General features: G+C 36.6%; 1 protein-coding gene across 13 annotated transcripts in view; it reads left to right on the forward strand.

Annotated features, from left to right (window-relative positions):
* Fryl (FRY like transcription coactivator) overlaps positions 1–18,055 on the forward strand; it is a 230,725-nt gene that overhangs the window by 147,824 nt on the left and 64,846 nt on the right. For all 13 annotated transcript variants that reach the window (XM_070012498.1, XM_070012504.1, XM_070012503.1 and 10 more), the window contains 11 exons: positions 84–321; positions 1,366–1,551; positions 1,805–1,891; positions 3,428–3,696; positions 4,341–4,536; positions 5,755–5,879; positions 7,801–7,858; positions 10,454–10,545; positions 13,452–13,624; positions 15,478–15,638; positions 16,137–16,247. In XM_070012498.1, coding sequence (XP_069868599.1) covers positions 84–321; positions 1,366–1,551; positions 1,805–1,891; positions 3,428–3,696; positions 4,341–4,536; positions 5,755–5,879; positions 7,801–7,858; positions 10,454–10,545; positions 13,452–13,624; positions 15,478–15,638; positions 16,137–16,247 — 1,696 coding nt within the window. The remainder of the gene's footprint in view (positions 1–83; positions 322–1,365; positions 1,552–1,804; positions 1,892–3,427; positions 3,697–4,340; positions 4,537–5,754; positions 5,880–7,800; positions 7,859–10,453; positions 10,546–13,451; positions 13,625–15,477; positions 15,639–16,136; positions 16,248–18,055) is intronic.

Raw genomic sequence — 18,055 nt, forward strand, 5'->3', positions numbered from 1 at the left:
TCTAATACTGTAGATTTAAGTTTTATATGATAAAGCTGTAGGAAAGGCTCTGAGGTTTACTAATGAAATTTTGTTCTTGGTAGGCTCACAGTTCATATGGATGAAGAACTGCGTGCTCTGGCTTTCAATACACTGCAGGCACTAATGCTTGATTTTCCAGATTGGCGGGAGGATGTTCTTTCAGGATTTGTTTATTTTATTGTCCGTGAAGTGACTGATGTCCACCCTACCCTTCTTGATAACGCTGTAAAGATGCTGGTACAGTTAATAAATCAGTGGAAACAAGCAGCCCAGATGCATAACAAAAACCAGGACTCTCAGGTACCGAACATTCCCATACTGTTCTTTTGTGTTGATCAGTGGTGAATGACCAGTAATGATATTCATAGACATTTGCTTTCTTTTTTTTTTTTTTTTTTTTTTGGTCGGTCGTGGGGCTTGAACTCTGGGCCTGGGCGCTGTCACTCAGCTCTTCAGCTCAAGGCGAGCGCTCTACCACTTGAGCTACAGCGCCACTTCCGGTTTTCTGGTGGTTTATTGGAGATAGGAGTCTTACAGTCTCTCCTGCCCGGGCTGGCTTTGAACCGTGATCCTCAGATCTCAGCCTCCTGAGTAGCTAGGATAACAGGCGTGAGCCACCAGCGCCCAGCGACATTTACTTTCTTAAACACTGTTTTTCTTTATTAATTTTATTTGTTCTCGGTATCATTATAACTCCTTGCACTGAACTTTCCAACAGTTGATTTGTCTGGTCTTTCTAAACCTCTTCCTATTATAGCAATTAGATTTAAATGAGCATAGAAAATTCTAGATCATACTTAGGGGTATTTCCAATATTTTTAAAGCTTATACAATAAAAATGTTTGGTATCTTCTGTTTGGATTATTTGATTGTTTTAGTGTTGCATGGTTACAATATTTGGGTTCCTTAACCATAAAAGGGGACATGTAGTGCTATAATGTATAAATCACAGAACATTGGAATTTTAGAGCCAAACCATCTGAGCCAACCAAGCCTCACAAACTTTTAATGTACACACAAATCACCAGGCACTGAGAACCTGTTTGTAACAAACTCCTAGGTGATGCTGGGCTACTGTATGAAAGATGCATTCCAGTTCCCTCTTGTAGAAATAATAAAAGTATTCATCCCAAGGTTACAAGGTAGTCAGAGGACAACAGAAATTCTGTACATTGTCCATGTACAGACTGCCAGTGAAGTGCCTTTTTCTTGATGCACATTGCGTTAATTAAATAAATATATAAACTTCTAGAAAAGCAAACCTGTAGCCATAATTTCCATGACTTCTTTTAGAGTGTATATATGCATATTTCTATTTTTTTAATTATATTTAATTTTTTCAAGCATGGTGTTGTTAATGGAGCGTCTCATCCCCCTCCTCTGGAAAGGAGCCCATATTCCAGTGTGTTCCATGTAGTGGAAGGGTTTGCACTTGTCATTCTCTGTAGCAGCCGACCTGCCACTAGGAGATTAGCCGTCAGTGTCCTTAGAGAAATTCGGGCTTTATTTGCACTTTTGGAAATACCTAAGGTAAGATTTGGGCTTTTCACTTAGTTGTCTAATGAAACTACTAAAAACTATCCTGTTGTCCATCTTTATTCCATTTCCATTACTAACATCAGAACTTACTCTGTATAAGACCCTTCTTGAGAAGACCTAAACTAATCCACCTGCACTGAGTTCCCTTTGTAACAAAAATGCACAATGGTGTTTTCAGCTGTGACTACTTTGCCTAAGCATAGCATTCACAATGTTTTAAATGCATAATGTCTTGTTTTTACAGGGTGATGATGAATTAGCAATAGATGTAATGGACAGGCTGAGCCCATCCATTCTGGAGAGCTTCATACATCTCACTGGAGCTGATCAGGTAACTGTAACCATTTCAGGCCATCTGCCTGTTTAGCTGTATGGTAGACATAGTCATGTACAAACAAGCATACGTGAATGTTTTTAACAGATGCCTTAAAAATAAAAAAGCATTTTTGAAGTGGCATTTGTGAGGCCAGAGGTGTGGCTCAGGTGATAGAGTATCTGGCTAACAAGCACAAGGCCCTAAGTTCAAACCCTAGTATCATACATACTACACACATGTGCACCCATACACCAAAGTGATACTTGTTTGTACTATGGCTTGTTTTTATTCCCATAGAAATGAAGATAATTGTACCTTGGTTAAGTTTCTCTTAAGTTTAATGGTATTGTAGATTATTACTGTTCATAACAGCTCATAATTTTTGATGCAGAGATACTGATTAAAATAATGAAAACAAGTTGTTGAAATTCAAAGGAAAATCTTGTACTCCACTGCAGTGAATGCTTTTGATTTATCACATGGATGAATTACAGTGGATCATGTATGTAATTGAATGTACTATGCCAGCCCTATGTAATTTGACTCAGTAAAATGGAGAGAAACACTCTCAGTAAATATTACAGAGAAAAGTTAGGCAAAATTATTATTGTTGTTACTATTATTAATGTTGGACATTGAATTCAGAGTTACATGCAGGCAATACCAAACCATTGAGCTACATCTCTAGCTCAACTTAACACAAACTTTCTTAGCTTGATTTGGTGGGGATGGGGGGTAGGTAAGGTGGCCCTGTGAAAACTCACAGTTGATAGAATAATAATATCCACATAGAAGAATAATATCCACACTTTGCTACTTGACTTCTCTTTCCATCCTATTTTGGAACACATGGACAAAAGGTTAATATGCTTTCTGCATAACAGCTAGCTTTTATAATTTATGAATTATATACAACCAAGAGAACTTAGTAATAAAATTTTATAAGCCTAAGAGATGATTAAAAGTCTACAGAATTTAAAGAATCTTGTTTGTGATAAAAACTGATCTACAAAGAAAGAGTATTAGGTGACTTGCTTTTAGTGTTTAATGACTAGAATGTTCTGAAGGTAAATCTTACTTCTTTAGTTTTACGTTTTTTATATTATCAAACAAATACTTAAGAATGGTGCCTCTGGAGGAGAGAGCCTGTTTCTTCCACCCACTCATGCATATTTAGTGTACATCAATGTGAATGTCAGTAGTTCACTTTTTAGTTCTTTAGCAATTTCAACTTGTCTATGAAAGTTGAATATTCATATATTTCTTAAGTAGTGGGCCTTATCCTTTTTGATCCTTTTGAGAGAGATCCATTTGCCCAGGTTGTCAAATTTCCATTACTCTCAGAAAAACCCATCTATACCTACACAAAGGTAAGTTGTATTCAGTTTTTAGAAATCCACTACTCCCTTTCATCAATTTTGGATCTCATCTTGTATTCTAGAACCTAACAATAGACTACTTCTAGTTTAAAGCAATTATTATGCTAAGACAATGAACTGTAAAAAGGTTCAATAATCATTTTCTCCCTCTCCCTCTTCCCCCTCTCGTTAGACTACTCTGTTGTATTGCCCCAGCTCTATAGATTTACAGACATTAGCGGAATGGAACTCTTCTCCCATTAGCCACCAGTTTGATGTGATTAGTCCATCGCACATATGGATATTTGCACATGTGACCCAAGGCCAAGACCCATGGATCATAAGTCTCTCTAGTTTTTTAAAGCAAGAGAACCTTCCTAAACACTGTTCTACAGCTGTGAGCTATGCCTGGATGTTTGCATACACAAGGCTTCAGTTGTTGTCCCCGCAGGTTGATATAAAGTAAGTGATTTTCCTAATTTAATTTTCTTTGTTTTGTGCCAGCCTTGAGGCTCAAACTCGGGTGGGCACTGTCCTTTAGCTTTTTTGCTGAAGGTAAGTTCTCTACCACTTAAGCCACAGCTTCTCATCTGGCAGTTGGTGGTTTTTGTTTTGGTGGTTTAATTGGAGATAAGTGCCTCATGGACTTTCCTCCTCTGGCTGGCTTTTAAACCATGATCTTCAGCTCTCACCCTCTTGAGTAACTAAGACTTCAGGTGTGAGCCACCAGTGCCCAGTTTCCTTGTCTTAATTTAAAAATGGATTGCCTGTAAACTTTTGTAATTTGTGGATTTCAAAAGTGATACAAATTGGAAGTCTTGTAACTAGTGTGATATCCTGTATTGATATCTCAAAGAGGAAGAAGAAAACTGTAAAATGCTGATCTTAGTACTCCTTTGACTTTTCATGTATTCTGTCTTTACATGCTTGGTACATAGCATATAATTTATTCATATATCTCTTATATCATTCTAGAGAATATTACTATTACTACCTTTATGCTAATCATTCCCCCTAATTTGATAGAAATTTAGTGTTAGTTATATGAAAAGTATTTAGGAACATGTTGTACTAACCTGGTTTTTTTTCTTACTGCCTTTCCTCAGTAGCCCTATCAATGCTAAGAAAGTAAATACAACCACAAGCAGTGACTCATACATTGGCCTGTGGAGAAACTATCTGATTCTTTGCTGCAGTGCGGCAACATCCATGTCATCTCCAGCATCTGCAGGTTCTGTGAGGTGTTCTCCTCCCGAGACGCTGGCGTCCACCCCCGACAGTGGCTATAGCATTGACTCCAAAGTAAGTCTATCAGATCCACCGTGGAATCCAAAGGGCACCACGGAATGAGTATTTAAAATTGTCTCTTCATAGAAAAGAACAAAATGCTGAAACAAGGATATAGGCTGATCCCTTGTAACAATGAGATGTTACACTATGTTGAAAACCAATTTTACAACTTGGGCAGGGGGGGCAGAAAGAGGGGGGGTTGGAGAGGTAGGGAAGGAAGGGATGTTAGGGGATAAACAAAGGAGGAGGTAACAGTCCTCCATAGGAAATGTACTCATTACCTTACTCATGAAACTGTAACCCCTCTATACACTAATTTTACAATAAAAGAAGAAATAAATTTCTCTTCATAAAGTAACTTGGTTGCAAAGTATGTTACTTATTTGCACTGAAGAAGAAAATACTTCAAGAAATCTACTTCCTGTTGTGGATTTTTGGTTGGGACCAATGATACAGATAGTGATTTTCATTAAAGAAAAGTAAATCCTTTTTTTTTTGTTTTGTTTTTTTGTTTTTTGGTCATGGGGCTTGAACTCGCCCTGGGCCTGTCCTTGAGCTCTTCAGCTCAAGGCTAGCCACTTTAGCCACAGTACTATTTCCAGTTTTCTGATGGTTAATTGGAATCTCATGGACCACTCTGGCTTTGAACCGTGTTCCTCAGCTCCCTTACTCCTGAGTAGCTAGGATTACAGGTGTGCCCAGCTTAAAAGAAAATACTTTTAAGGAAGGCATCATAACCTTTTCTCCTTCTTATCCCTGGAATTCTCTCACTTTTCGGTTCTTAAATTGGAACTAAGTGCTGTTGTAGAATGGGGACTCATAAAAGAACAGTTATGTAGTAGTTTTTGTGTTATTATACCAAATGCACGATTGAAGGAATGTTAAGATCCATGTGTCTGCTTTAACACTGGTGACTATATTAGAAGTAATTTTATTCTATTCATGTGCATGGATCAAAAGATACATAGTATCGGCCAGGGGGTATCGGCTATTGTACATGATGAATCACTGTAATAAATTTAGAGAGCCACAAACAAGTTCTGAACTTGTAGTTACTATTGGACACATCAACTTTTCTAGTCTATATACTGTAGATGAGTTTTGAAGCAGCATTCATTGCCATCATTTTATCCCTTTGTTGTCATTGACTAAAGGCTGTTGCAATGTCAAATTCAGTAGTAACTGGATGTGGTTTTACCAGTGGCTGATGTACATATAATTTTTTCTCAGATTATTGGCATCCCATCCCCCTCATCCTTGTTTAAGCACATAGTTCCAATGATGCGCTCCGAGAGCATGGAAATCACAGAATCCCTGGTTCTAGGACTTGGCAGGACCAACCCAGGCGCTTTTAGGTAATTGTCTATGGTTTCTCTCTGCATGAAAATAATACATGTGTTACTTAGAGGCATGGGAGACTAGAACAGAATATTTCCTAGGATAATTTCATACCAGCCCTTTTGCAATTATCTGTCTGGATTATAATTAAGTAAACTAACAAAATATTAATTTATTTTCTAATTCTTATTGACCAAATTAAGACTTTATTTTTTTTCAGAGTTCTTTTATTTCTTCTTTGTGCTGGGGATTGAACCCAGGGCTTCATGCATGCTAAGTACGCACTCTGCTGTACACCCCATTTCACTGAATTGTTACGAAAATAAAAATATTTCTGTGTATAAATGTGTGCTAAAATTTTATGTAAATCTTTAATACATTCTAACTATATTTACATCTATCTGAATGTGATATTCATCTCATGGTTAACACAGATTTTTTTCCTCTTATGAAAAAGAATTACAGTAATTCAAAAAATTATATGCATATTTTACAAAATTCTTGATGTTTCTGATATTAATAAAGCAAATTCTTCCTTTTCCTGAAGGCTTACTTTTTTGTTTTTTGGTAGGCCCTAAACGTATTTGAAAGTAGATATGTCATTATCTTTGATGTTCGTGTTTTTCTTCAGGATTAACATGTTCAAAAGAATAGGTTAACAAATCATATATGTAGATGTGGGATTCCTTTTTCATCAACAAAGTTTTAAAAAAGTATTTTATGACATACTGTTGGCTAATAGAAAAATGAGATATAAAAGTTCTTTCATCTTATAGTCAAATTACTTAAGTAAAAACAACTCTGAAAATACCTTGTTAGCAGTTTTCTATAAGTGATGAAATCATATGTTTATTTGTTTTTTGTTACTAGTGCTATAAAATTTTTTCAGAATCTTATGCAATGAGTACTTATTAAATTTATAATCACACTTTTAAAAAGCTGAATATTGTGAACACCTGTAATTCTGGTGACGGGGGAGGAGGCAGGAAGATTTCAAGGTCAAGGGCAGCCCTACCAAACTTAGGCGACCCTATCTCAGGAAGATTTCAAGGTCAAGGGCAGCCCTACCAAATTTAGGCGACCCTATCTCAAAAGTAAAATGCAAACCAAAAGGGCTGTGGCTGTTGCTCAAGTATTAAGAATATTTGTTTGTCAAGTTCTCCAGTACTTAGAGAGAGGGTTAAATAGATACTCATTATTTTTGACCCCATGATTTCACTTGTAAAATTAATCCTGAGGAAGTAATCAGAAATGAAAATAGTGATTGCTAGACTCACTCTTCGTTATAGAAGTAAGACAAATGAAATTGATTGATTCAGTATTTTAGTGAAAACAGGAAAATTGTGGTAGCCCACTCTAGTGAATAATATTCACTGATGACATGTGAAAGTAGCTGTTAGTGCTAAGTAAGGAACAAATGTTACCACTACTCATATATAATAATGTTTCAGCTACATAAAATACACGTGGATTACAAAATGATGGGGAATAAACATTGATAATATTCTATAAGTTCATTAGTTGGCCTGTATCATTATTTGTAGTTCTATAATGTAAAAATGTGATATTTTATATTCAAAATAAAACAACAAAAATGATGTTTAAAACAATGTGATCAGGGCTGGGAAGGTGGCTCAGTGGTAGAGCGCTTGCCTTGCATGCCTGAGGCCCTGGGTTCGATTCCTCAGCACCACATAAGCAAAAAGAAAAAAGCCGGAAATGGCGCTGTGGCTCAAGTGGTAGAGAGCGCTAGCCTTGAGCTGAAGAGCTGAGGGACAGTGCCCAGGCCCAGAGTTCAGGCCCCACAACTGGACCCAAAAAAAAACAAACAAAAAACAATGTGATCAGCATTAATACCAAAATATATCATTATGTTATTCATAAATTTGTTAGATTCTGTGTAGGTATTAATAAAAAAGAGTATCATTTTTCTTCTAGGGAATTAATAGAGGAATTACATCCGATAATTAAAGAAGCACTTGAAAGAAGGCCAGAGGTAAGATGTGTTCTATAGTTTTTCTATCATTGAATTTTATTTGGCTAATACTTATTTTTCTGCATTGTATCCTATGTATTATACCAGAAGCTTGAGATTAAGAGAGAAAAGAATATATAATGCATAGTTAAACTTTATTTTCCCAGGTACATTCGCCCCCACAGGAGAGCATACATAGAACATAGATATCTTTATTTAAACCAATTGAAAAATTGCTCTATCTTATATGAGAGCTTTAAGTAGAGTGTAAGCTGGAGTTGGCAAAAATTTCCAATAAATGACCAGATGGTGTATGTTTTCAATTCTGCCAGCCTCACTGTCTGTGAACCTATTCACCTGCCTTGGTAGCAAGACCCTGAGTCTAGAATCAAACCTACAATCTGTACCAGGTTCGGTACTATAGGTTTAGTGAGACAGACATCTATGTCTGTCAAATAAACTTACAGGAAAAGGCGTTACAAAAATATAGAGAAGAAAACCTCAGAGACTTGCCTGTGGAGAACAAAAGGCATTATCAAGGAAATGCTGGTACTTGAGTTTAATTTTTTCAAGCAGGTACCCCAGGGTACCAATAAGGCAAAGGCATTCTAGTCAGAAAAAAACAGCATTTGCAAATTTTATAAAAGATGGACTATATATAACAAGGCATATATCTTATGAAAAACTTGTAGCTTCTGCTGTGGCTGATATACTGGTGGTTCTGATATGGCAGTAGTGCTGAGAATTACCCAAGGGGCTTGGTAAGAATTACAAACTTCTAGGCCTATTGAATGAGAATCCCCAGAGTAAAACCCTATTTTTGTAAAGGACCTTAGATGCACCTGTATAGAGCACTGCTAGAGAATTACCACTGTTAAAATTGTGAATCTCTAAGGGAATTTAAACTGGAGAGGAGTTGGTGACAACAGCTGTCCTGCAAACAGGAACATCCTAGGTGGTTGCTCACTCCCTTCTTAATCCACCTCGAAGAGTAGCAGCAGCAACCCCATTTTGTTGATAGGATTTTTGTTTCAGAATGATCACTTTGGGAAGCATGTGTGATGATTTATTCCAGGAAACAAAACACAGGAGTGGCATTCATGCTTCTGAATTTTGGGGCAAAGCGGTGGGGGTTGATGTCATACAAAATTATTCCATCTGCACAGTGATATACCTTGAATGTGAGCTATATGCTGGAGCCTGAGACTCACAGTTTTTCTGTAGAAACAAAACAAAACTTGAAGCATTGTAGAAGTCCTCAAGTACTGTTGTGAAGTTCTGCCCCATCAGAGAGAATTTCTGTCAACTTTAGAAAGACCCCAGAGAAGCAAGAAATATAATGAGTTGGTCATTTGCCAGTGGTCCTACTTATGGAAGGCAGTAAAATAGGTCATGGACATAATACTGAAAGACTAATCAGGTGTTTTTGTTATTGTTTATTTTTGCCAATCCTGGGACTTGAACTTAGGGCCTAGGCACTGTTCCTTAGCCTTTTCACTCAAAGTTGGGGCTTTGTCACTTGTTCAAGAGCTCTACTTCTGGCTAATTGGAGATAATAGTCTCACAGTCTTTCCTGCTCAGGCTTGCTTTGAACCTCAGTCCTTGGATCTCAGGCTCCTGAGTAGCTAAGTTTACAGTTGTGAGCCACTGGCACCTGGCTAATAATCGGGTTTTTAATTGCCTTATGAAACTTGCTTCATAAACTATGAGCTAGATGAGAAAGTGGAGGAGGAGATCTGCACCACACAACTGTTTTGTTTCTTAGTTGAAATGGTACAGCTATTATTGTAGCCGTTACTCCTATTGGCCCTAGTCAATATAAACATTTATTCATTTCATACTGAGCAAAAATTTTTTCTTCATTTATGTTTATATTCATTTTCTTTGCAAAAATTAAGTGGAAAACTTTGGCATGAACAAAATCTTCAGGATTGTTTTTCCTGCCCCTCTGTAAGATTTTTGTAAGTGTTTTAGAGCTTCTTCATACAATGACAGCAGTGTACTAATCCCTTCAATTCCTCCAACATTACCAGATTAGGCCAGGAACTGGTGACTCACATCTTTAAGCCTAACTACCCAGGAGACTGAGACCTAGAAGACGGAAGTTAGAAGCCAGCTAGTCAGAAAAGTCCAAGAGAATATTCTTCTCAAATGATCAGCAAAAATCCAGGCTGGAGGCCCTACTCTAGTAGTTACAGGGCCAACTGAGCAAGCCAGCCACACGAGAGTGAAGTGAGGTCCTGAGTCCAAACCCTGGTACCAATAAAACCATCAGATTAGCAAATCACCTAGAAGTAACTAGAATCTTTATTTCCCTCATATGTCAGAAGTATCATCATGTAAAATACCATGTAATTTTCAGTGCCCAGTCCCTGAGTCCAAACCCGAGTACTGGCACCCAAAAACAAATAAGTATGAAAGTATATAGTTTACCTCATTAACTCCTTTGTTGCAATGGTTAAGTGAGTGCTCACAGTCTATAGTGCACAAGCAAAATAATTTTGATGAAGTCTCAAACTCTCTGCTACTGACAGTGTTCTTTCCAAGTCACACAGCAAGTTTTCCTTGCATTGCCCTGATGGCTGCTTAATGAATACCTTTGTGTCTTTGGACTAGAATATGAAGCGGCGCAGGCGTCGAGACATACTGCGAGTACAGCTGGTACGAATATTTGAACTGCTGGCAGATGCTGGTGTCATTAGTCACAGGTTGGTACTGGATTTGTTTTTGTTTTTGTTTTTGTTTTTGTTTTTCTGTCAGTCATGGGGCTTGAACTCTGGGCCTGAACGCTGTCCCTCAGCTCTTCAACTCAAGACTAGCACTCTATCACTTGAGCCACCCAGATTCGGAATGATTAGGGAATCCAGTCTGTTTCTCTCACGAATGTGCAGCAAAAATGCCATTGTGTGTAATTGTAAACATTATTTTACCAGAGAAGCATCCAGTCCATTACCCAATGCCTGAAAAACATATGAGAAAGCCTACCAACTAAGGAAAAGAAAAAGACAAGAAAACCTACTACCAACCTGGACTGCTTTGGAGTGGGAGGCGGGCAGGGGAAACAGTCATAATGTACTTTTTGGTTTTGTTATTGTAATGTTTTCTAGGCATGGGGAATGCAGTAGTATTGCCCTGACAGATTTTACTTATTTCTTCATTTTGAATATCTGTTTCTTTTGGGCTTGAGAATTAATTGAGGTTTTTCAAATTTTATTCCTACCAACTATTGTTGATTCTGCTGAGAAATTCTCAAATTCACAAACATAAATTAAAAACTTTCTGTCCTTCAAAAAATAAATCACAAATCCTGGATTTCTTGATAGAGAAAGGCTTTGTGACACTTAAGACCAGTATCTTGGGGAAACCTCCATCAGCGATGTGTTAAAAAAAAAAAAAAAAAAAACAACCAAAACTATTTTCTTAGAAGGGTAATGGTGTTGCCTGACTACTGAAGGAAAAATAATGGATCTGACTATATCCAGAGGAGGTAACTGCAAAGAAATCTTGTGAGCAATAGTGTTAATAATCTAATAAGTGTAGTCACCATGCATGGATTTCTTGGTGTTTGTCCCGATTGTTTCTCAGCTAATACCTTTCAAGTTTAGCACTGAAGCTTATGATAATGCTTTCAAAATAGAATTTTAATCAGAGTTTTTTTTTTAACTACTGATTTACTTTTCTTTCTTACTGAAAAGCAGAAGGAAAAAAGGAAACAATATTCTCTATCTTCCCACTAAAACAGTAGAAATTAGAAAAAGTAAAATTGAACGTTTGAGATTTTATTTTTTTAATGTGTCTGAATTATTTTTCTTTTAAAACGTTATTGAGTGAAGGATCTTTTAAGTGGTAATTTTTGGGGAATTGAAAAATAGTGGCATATTGAAGATTTAACCAGAAAAGTCCTCCTTACTGTTGAGCAATAGTAGTTTTGAACATCACTGCTTGGCTGGTAAGAGTAATTAAAAGAAATTTGATTATTAGAAGATGGTTACTTCTGTAAGCTCTTTTTTTTCTCCCCCTCTTGGGTTAGTTAAAAAAAACGAACCGTTCCAATTAAGAGAAATCTGTTTCTCTATTTCTGTTGCAGAGTAGCTCCTCAGTGAAGATTTATTCTTGTGCAATCTCAGTCCACTAAATGCTTTCCCATTTGCTAACTGGTCATGATCCATAAGTGAAAAATGGAAAGAAAAATTATTCACAAATTCATTCATTTGACATGGTTTTCTAGTTCTAGGTGTAACTTCTTTCTCTTATTTTATAGGGTTTTGGTGTTACTTAAAGTTGTTCACACTACTTAAAAAAAACTAGGCCATGCACTGGTGGCTCATGCCTGTAATCCTAGCTACTTGGGGGACTGAGATTTGTGCCTCACAGTTTGAAACCAGCCCAGGCAAGAAAAATGTGTGAGACTCATATTTACAATTAGGCACCGAAAAAGCCAGAAGTAGAGCTGTAGCTCAAGTGGTAGAATGCTAGCCTTGAGCACAAAAGCTTAGAAACAGTGTGCACAGGCCCTGAGTTCAATCCCCAGGACCAGTACCAAAATAAATGTAGATGATACTAGTTGTGAGTATTATTACTTACAAAAGATTGTGTATTGAAATATTTTTCAACTATAACAAGGATAAACTGACCTTAGCAAATGTAAACATAATAGCCATTAATTTATATAACATTATTTATGAGAGAATTTCATATAGCAAGTCATTTATATTCTTAGTGAAATACACTGGAATATGTAGTAGAAATAGAGAGGGAGAGGGGAGAAAGAGAGCCCAAAGGCTGAAGAAGAAGCAAGTTGCAGCCAGTTATCTCCTGACTGGTCTGATGTCAAGATACAGAAGTCTTTGCTCAAAGGGAATCTAACTTCAGAATCTCGAGGCAACTCCAGGAGCCTAAAACAGCTTGATAACTCAGAGTCAATCCTGCTTTTACTTCAATTCATTCTCCTTCAATTTTTATATTCTGCATCATGCCTTTCCAAGATTACCTGCCTAGGTCATATTATAAGTGGCCACAAAGACTGCAAATGGCCATAACCAGTTTTCCTCTCTCTTTTTACACTGATCCTCCTTTCCATAAGCTTCCTCCCCTCTTTATTAAAGAGTCATATATTTTAAGAGAGAAGATAATATTTAACATTCATAATTGACCTGAATAACTTTCAAGAGCATTGAAGCTGATTGAGGCACACCATCATTTAATTTTTTTTTTTTCTTCTGTATCTATTTTTTGTGCCAATCCCGGGGCTTGAATTTAGGGCCTCGGCACCATCTCTCAATTTTTATGCTCAAGGCTAGTGCTCTACTACTAGAGCCACAGCTCCATTTCTGGCTTTTTCTGTAGTTATTTGGAAATAAGAGTCTCGTAGGCTTTCCTTCCCATTATGGCTTTGAACTGTGATCATTAACTCATAATCAGCGTGAACCGCCAGCAACTGGCTCAGTTTTTATATGTAAGAAAACCACAATCATATTCATTGAATTTTTGTATATTAAGTGTTATTCTTCCATGACTATGCAGTTCAATGTATGGTATTCTGATTTTGATTACTAGGATTTTATTTTGATGTAAACAATAATTTCAAGTCACATTTTCTCTGACATATTTTCAGTGCAAGTGGTGGCCTTGACAATGAAACACATTTTCTCAACAACACCCTATTGGAATATGTAGATCTAACTAGACAACTCCTGGAAGCAGAAAATGAAAAAGACTCTGACACGCTGAAGGATATACGATGCCATTTTAGTGCCTTAGTGGCGAATATCATTCAGAATGTTCCAGGTATTGTTTCAGTTTCTGAAAGCATTATTGGGCATTAATATACCTTCCAACCTTTTTTTCCTTTGAAGCTTTCTAATCCAAGAAAGCAACTGGGGAACGTACTGGGAAAATATATCAGCACAACCTGGATGGCAAGAGATTGTTTACCGTAAATTAGTGCAGCCTAGTATAGATTTTCAATAGTTAAGACACTCTCACAAAAAACTGAAAAAATAAATTAGATAAGGTAAAATCTTTGGAAAAGTGTGTTTTAGATTCAATGAGCAAAGAATGCAGTATTCCAAATTATCATTGAAAATAAGATTATACTTTTTTATATAATAGAAGAGTATAGACCACATATATAAAGCATACAAAGATATAATGCTATTGATAAATTCATTGAATGAAAATGTGCTTATTACTGACTGAAACATGTATTATGAAAATTGTTGTACACAATTCCATTTTTAAAAGTTATTTACAAGTACAAAAGTGAATACATTAAGACTTTTTGTAAGTTGCATAAATAGTAATTTTCTCTAAGAATAAAGATTAGTGTGTTAACTAGCATATGCTAACAGTTGGCTTAAAAAAATAAGTTGTTTTATATAAGGGGATTCTTTAAGCACAAAATTAGTTACATGAATTTCAAGTTCAGGAGCCCTATTTTGATAATGCCACGTAGAGGAAAGAGCTTTTCTTCCTGTAAGTTTTCTTGTTTTTTTTTTTCTCTTTTTCTTTTTTCTTTTTTTTTTATTATTGTGAAAATACCATACAGAAGGGTTACAGTTACATGGGCAAGATAGTGAGTATCCTTCCTCTAAGTTTTCTGTTCTGAAGCTCCCTAATATAAAAATATGAACTGATCTCTTAGTGACTCTGACCTTTTCTTACCACTTCCATCTTGTTTTATTGTGATACTTTTAAAGTTTTGCAAATATTGATGCAGAAAACTTGCAGAGTAAAACTTCAAAGCAGAAACCCTCATCTAAACCAGCAGGTTTCAAATTTTACTATTTCCCAAATCCCTGAGGCTCTCTGGTGCTGCCATCAGCATGGGGCAGAAGAGTGGATCTGCACACCAGGCCTGAGACACTACAAGAAAGACATCACTCTTTTTTTTTTTCTTTTCTTTTATGGAAATATGAAACTTGAGCTCAGGGCTTTACCCTTGCTAGGTAGGCACTCTACCTCTTGAGCCATACCTGCCCTTGCCCCATTTTGGTCCCTCTTTTATGCCCATGCTACCCTGGACCCTATTCCACCTATTTATGCCTCCCATGTAACTTAAGAAGGCATGTACCAGCCATTGTGTCCACCTATTAATTGAGATGGAATTTGGCCTTGAACTTCCATTCTTCTCATCTTTGCCTACCATGTAGCTAGTATTACATGCAGGATCCATCAGCTCCTGACTAGATTGGCTCCCCTTTTATCTGTGGCCCAAGATTCTTTGTAAGGGAAGATTTAATAATTTCCATTTCCTGCATAGGGAGCAAGAAATATTTCTCTCTTTTTTCTCCATTTTTCCATACTGTAAACTTGTCATACTAAAATAAATTCTTGTTTTCAAAAAAAAAGAAGATTCTCAGTCAGATTTCAGAGCCAATGATAGCCCAGGAGGAGCAAGGTTCTTCTTACTCCCTTCACTGTGCAAAAGAATCCCTGCACTATTCTGTTTGTCTTGACGATGTTTCTGGGATTTTCATACATGTAAATGTCCTCTGTTAACTATGGAGGTTTAGAATGCGTTTACATAAAAACGTAAGCTTTCTATTTTATTCCCGTCCATATTGAACAATAAAGAAGCTGGTGTCATGTTAGGGTAAACAAACAGAAATACGTATTCCTATCTATGTTTTTATTTACAGTGCACCAGAGAAGAAGTATTTTTCCTCAACAGAGCCTCCGTCACAGTCTGTTCATGCTGTTCAGTCACTGGGCGGGTCCTTTTAGCATCATGTTCACCCCCTTGGACAGATACAGTGATAGAAATATGCAAATCAATAGACATCAGTACTGTGCATTAAAGGTATTTACCAATAACCCCAATTTCTTTCCTTTTTTTTTTACGTTAGCGTTGTTAGATATTGTTATGTCTATCAATATCTGATATCATAAATAGGTTGAGGATTTCTCCATAGAACCCACCGGTATTAGCATGTATGTTTGTCTTCAAAACACCATAACTATTTCAGTACATAAATTACAACGCAAGAGTATAATCTATAAAATTTGATCACCATTTTTCTTAAAGAATTTAAGATTCTGTCAAAGGGATGTTATGCTTCCTTGAATTTTTTTAGTCTTTTTCTCTTCTGTCCAGTATTGTTTAAACTCCTATGGCTGATAAATTTACTTGCCGATAAAAGTTTAAAAAGTTACTATTATACTTCCTGTTTGCAAAGAAAATAATTAAGCTGTTGTGGCTAGATAAACATGAGTGAAAATATCTTGCCTCTTCTCATTAAGCAGCCACCATTTAACCTCTTAAAATGTTTAAATGTAATTCTAATATTATTGTTTGAAGGCTATGTCTGCTGTACTCTGTTGTGGCCCTGTTGCAGATAATGTAGGACTTTCATCAGATGGCTATCTGTACAAATGGTTGGATAACATCTTAGACTCTCTGGACAAAAAGGTAATTCTGACCATTCCCTTAAAATGTCATAAATTATTATTGCACTGTTCACAATGTATGACCTATTAAAAAGAAACTGTCAGTGGTTGGAGGCATGCCTCAGCTGGTAGAGTGCTAGCCAGTGAACAAAAGCATCAGGCGCTGAGTTCAAGTCCTGATCTTGGACCTAAAAGAAAAGATTTTAAAAAAAGAAACCTGTTGGGCTGGGAAGGTGGCTCAGTGGTAGAGGGCTTGCCTTGCATGCATGAGGCCCTGGGTTCAATTCCTCAGCACCACATAAGCAGGATAAAAAAAAAAAAGCCAGAAGTGGTGCTGTGGCTCAAGTAGTAGAGTGTTATTCTTGAGCTGAAGAGCTGAGGGACAGCGCCCAGGCCCAGAGTTCAGACCCCATGACTTGATTAAAAAAAAGAAAAGAAAAGAAAGAAAGAAGTCTGTAATAAATCTACTTTGTTTTGTTAGGATAGAAATATATTTATATTTTAAGGATAGAATCATATGCAAATAATATATTATGTAAGATTAAATAGGATACCATATCCTAGGAAATTTATAATTTTTCCATTTAAGTTCCTCTTTCTTATTAGATTAATATAGTAGTTTCTATGTATCTGAACAAGGTTCTTATTAATCTAGAGTGCTTTGGACTCCATGGAAGAAGTATGTTCTTCGCTATGTTTACTTTGTTTGTTTTAACCATTCTCCAATTAATTATTCTTTCCTAGTCTCCCACTCCATATTCTCATACCACACACACACATATTTCACAGCTTAGGCCAGGGACCTATAATCCACCTATAATCCAGCTACTCAGGATCCTGGTTCAAAGCCAGCTTGCCCAGGAAAGTCTGGGAGACTCTTATCTCCAGTTAACCAGAAAAAAGCTGGAAATGGAGCTGTGACTCAAGCAGTAGAGTGCTAGGCTTGAGCAAAAGTAGCTCAAGAACAGTGCCCAGGCCATTAGTTTAAATCCAGGATCAACATGAGAGAGAGATAGAGAGCTCCTCTCCCTCCGATAATGTTTCTGTTGTGTTATGATAAAAAAGAATGAAGCTTCTGACATTTTAGCTGCTTTGTTTTGTTTTTTAATTTTATTGTCAAGGTGATTTACAGAAGTGTTACAATTACGTAAGTAAGGTAATAAGTACATTTCTTGTCAAACTTGTTACCCCTTCCCTCTGGAATATGCATGTAACATGTTAAATGAACAAAGACAGCATTAGAAACTACAAAGAGAATATAGAAGTAAATTTGTCAGAACTCGAAATGATATTTCCACTATAATAGCACCATAAAAAGATGATGAGACAAAGGACAAAGGAGGAACCAATGCTCATGAGACAATATATTGGAAATGATCACCTTGGAAGGAGAGTTATGGGGGGAGGGAAAGTGGGAAAAAAATGAAGGAGGGGGTAACAAGTTTGACACGAAATGTACTCACTACCTTACTTATGTAACTGCAACCCCTATGTACATCACCTTGACAATAAAATTTAAATTTAAAAAAGAATAAAGCTGGATAAAAATAATTAAAGGAGCTACCAGTTCATTTTTCTAAAACACTCATTGTGTTCATCAGCAGCCTTTGTGGGCTCTGTTGAAAGAAATATTCATAGTGAAGAATCTGTGTAAGAAAACAAGGAGCCAAATATAATTTACCCATGCTAGTTTTTTCTACTGCCTCAATAAAGGAGTTGAATAAAAGGAAACTGAATTTTGTATTAAATACAATAAATGTATGCCGTATATTAATTTAGAGGAGAGAGAGAAAGGGGGCGGGAGGGAGGGAAGAGGAGAGGAAAGAGGGG

This window comes from Dipodomys merriami, unplaced genomic scaffold, assembly GCF_024711535.1.
Source record: "Dipodomys merriami isolate MVZ:Mamm:240054 unplaced genomic scaffold, mDipMer1.0.p SCAF_9, whole genome shotgun sequence".
NCBI classification, from domain to species: Eukaryota; Metazoa; Chordata; class Mammalia; order Rodentia; family Heteromyidae; genus Dipodomys; species Dipodomys merriami.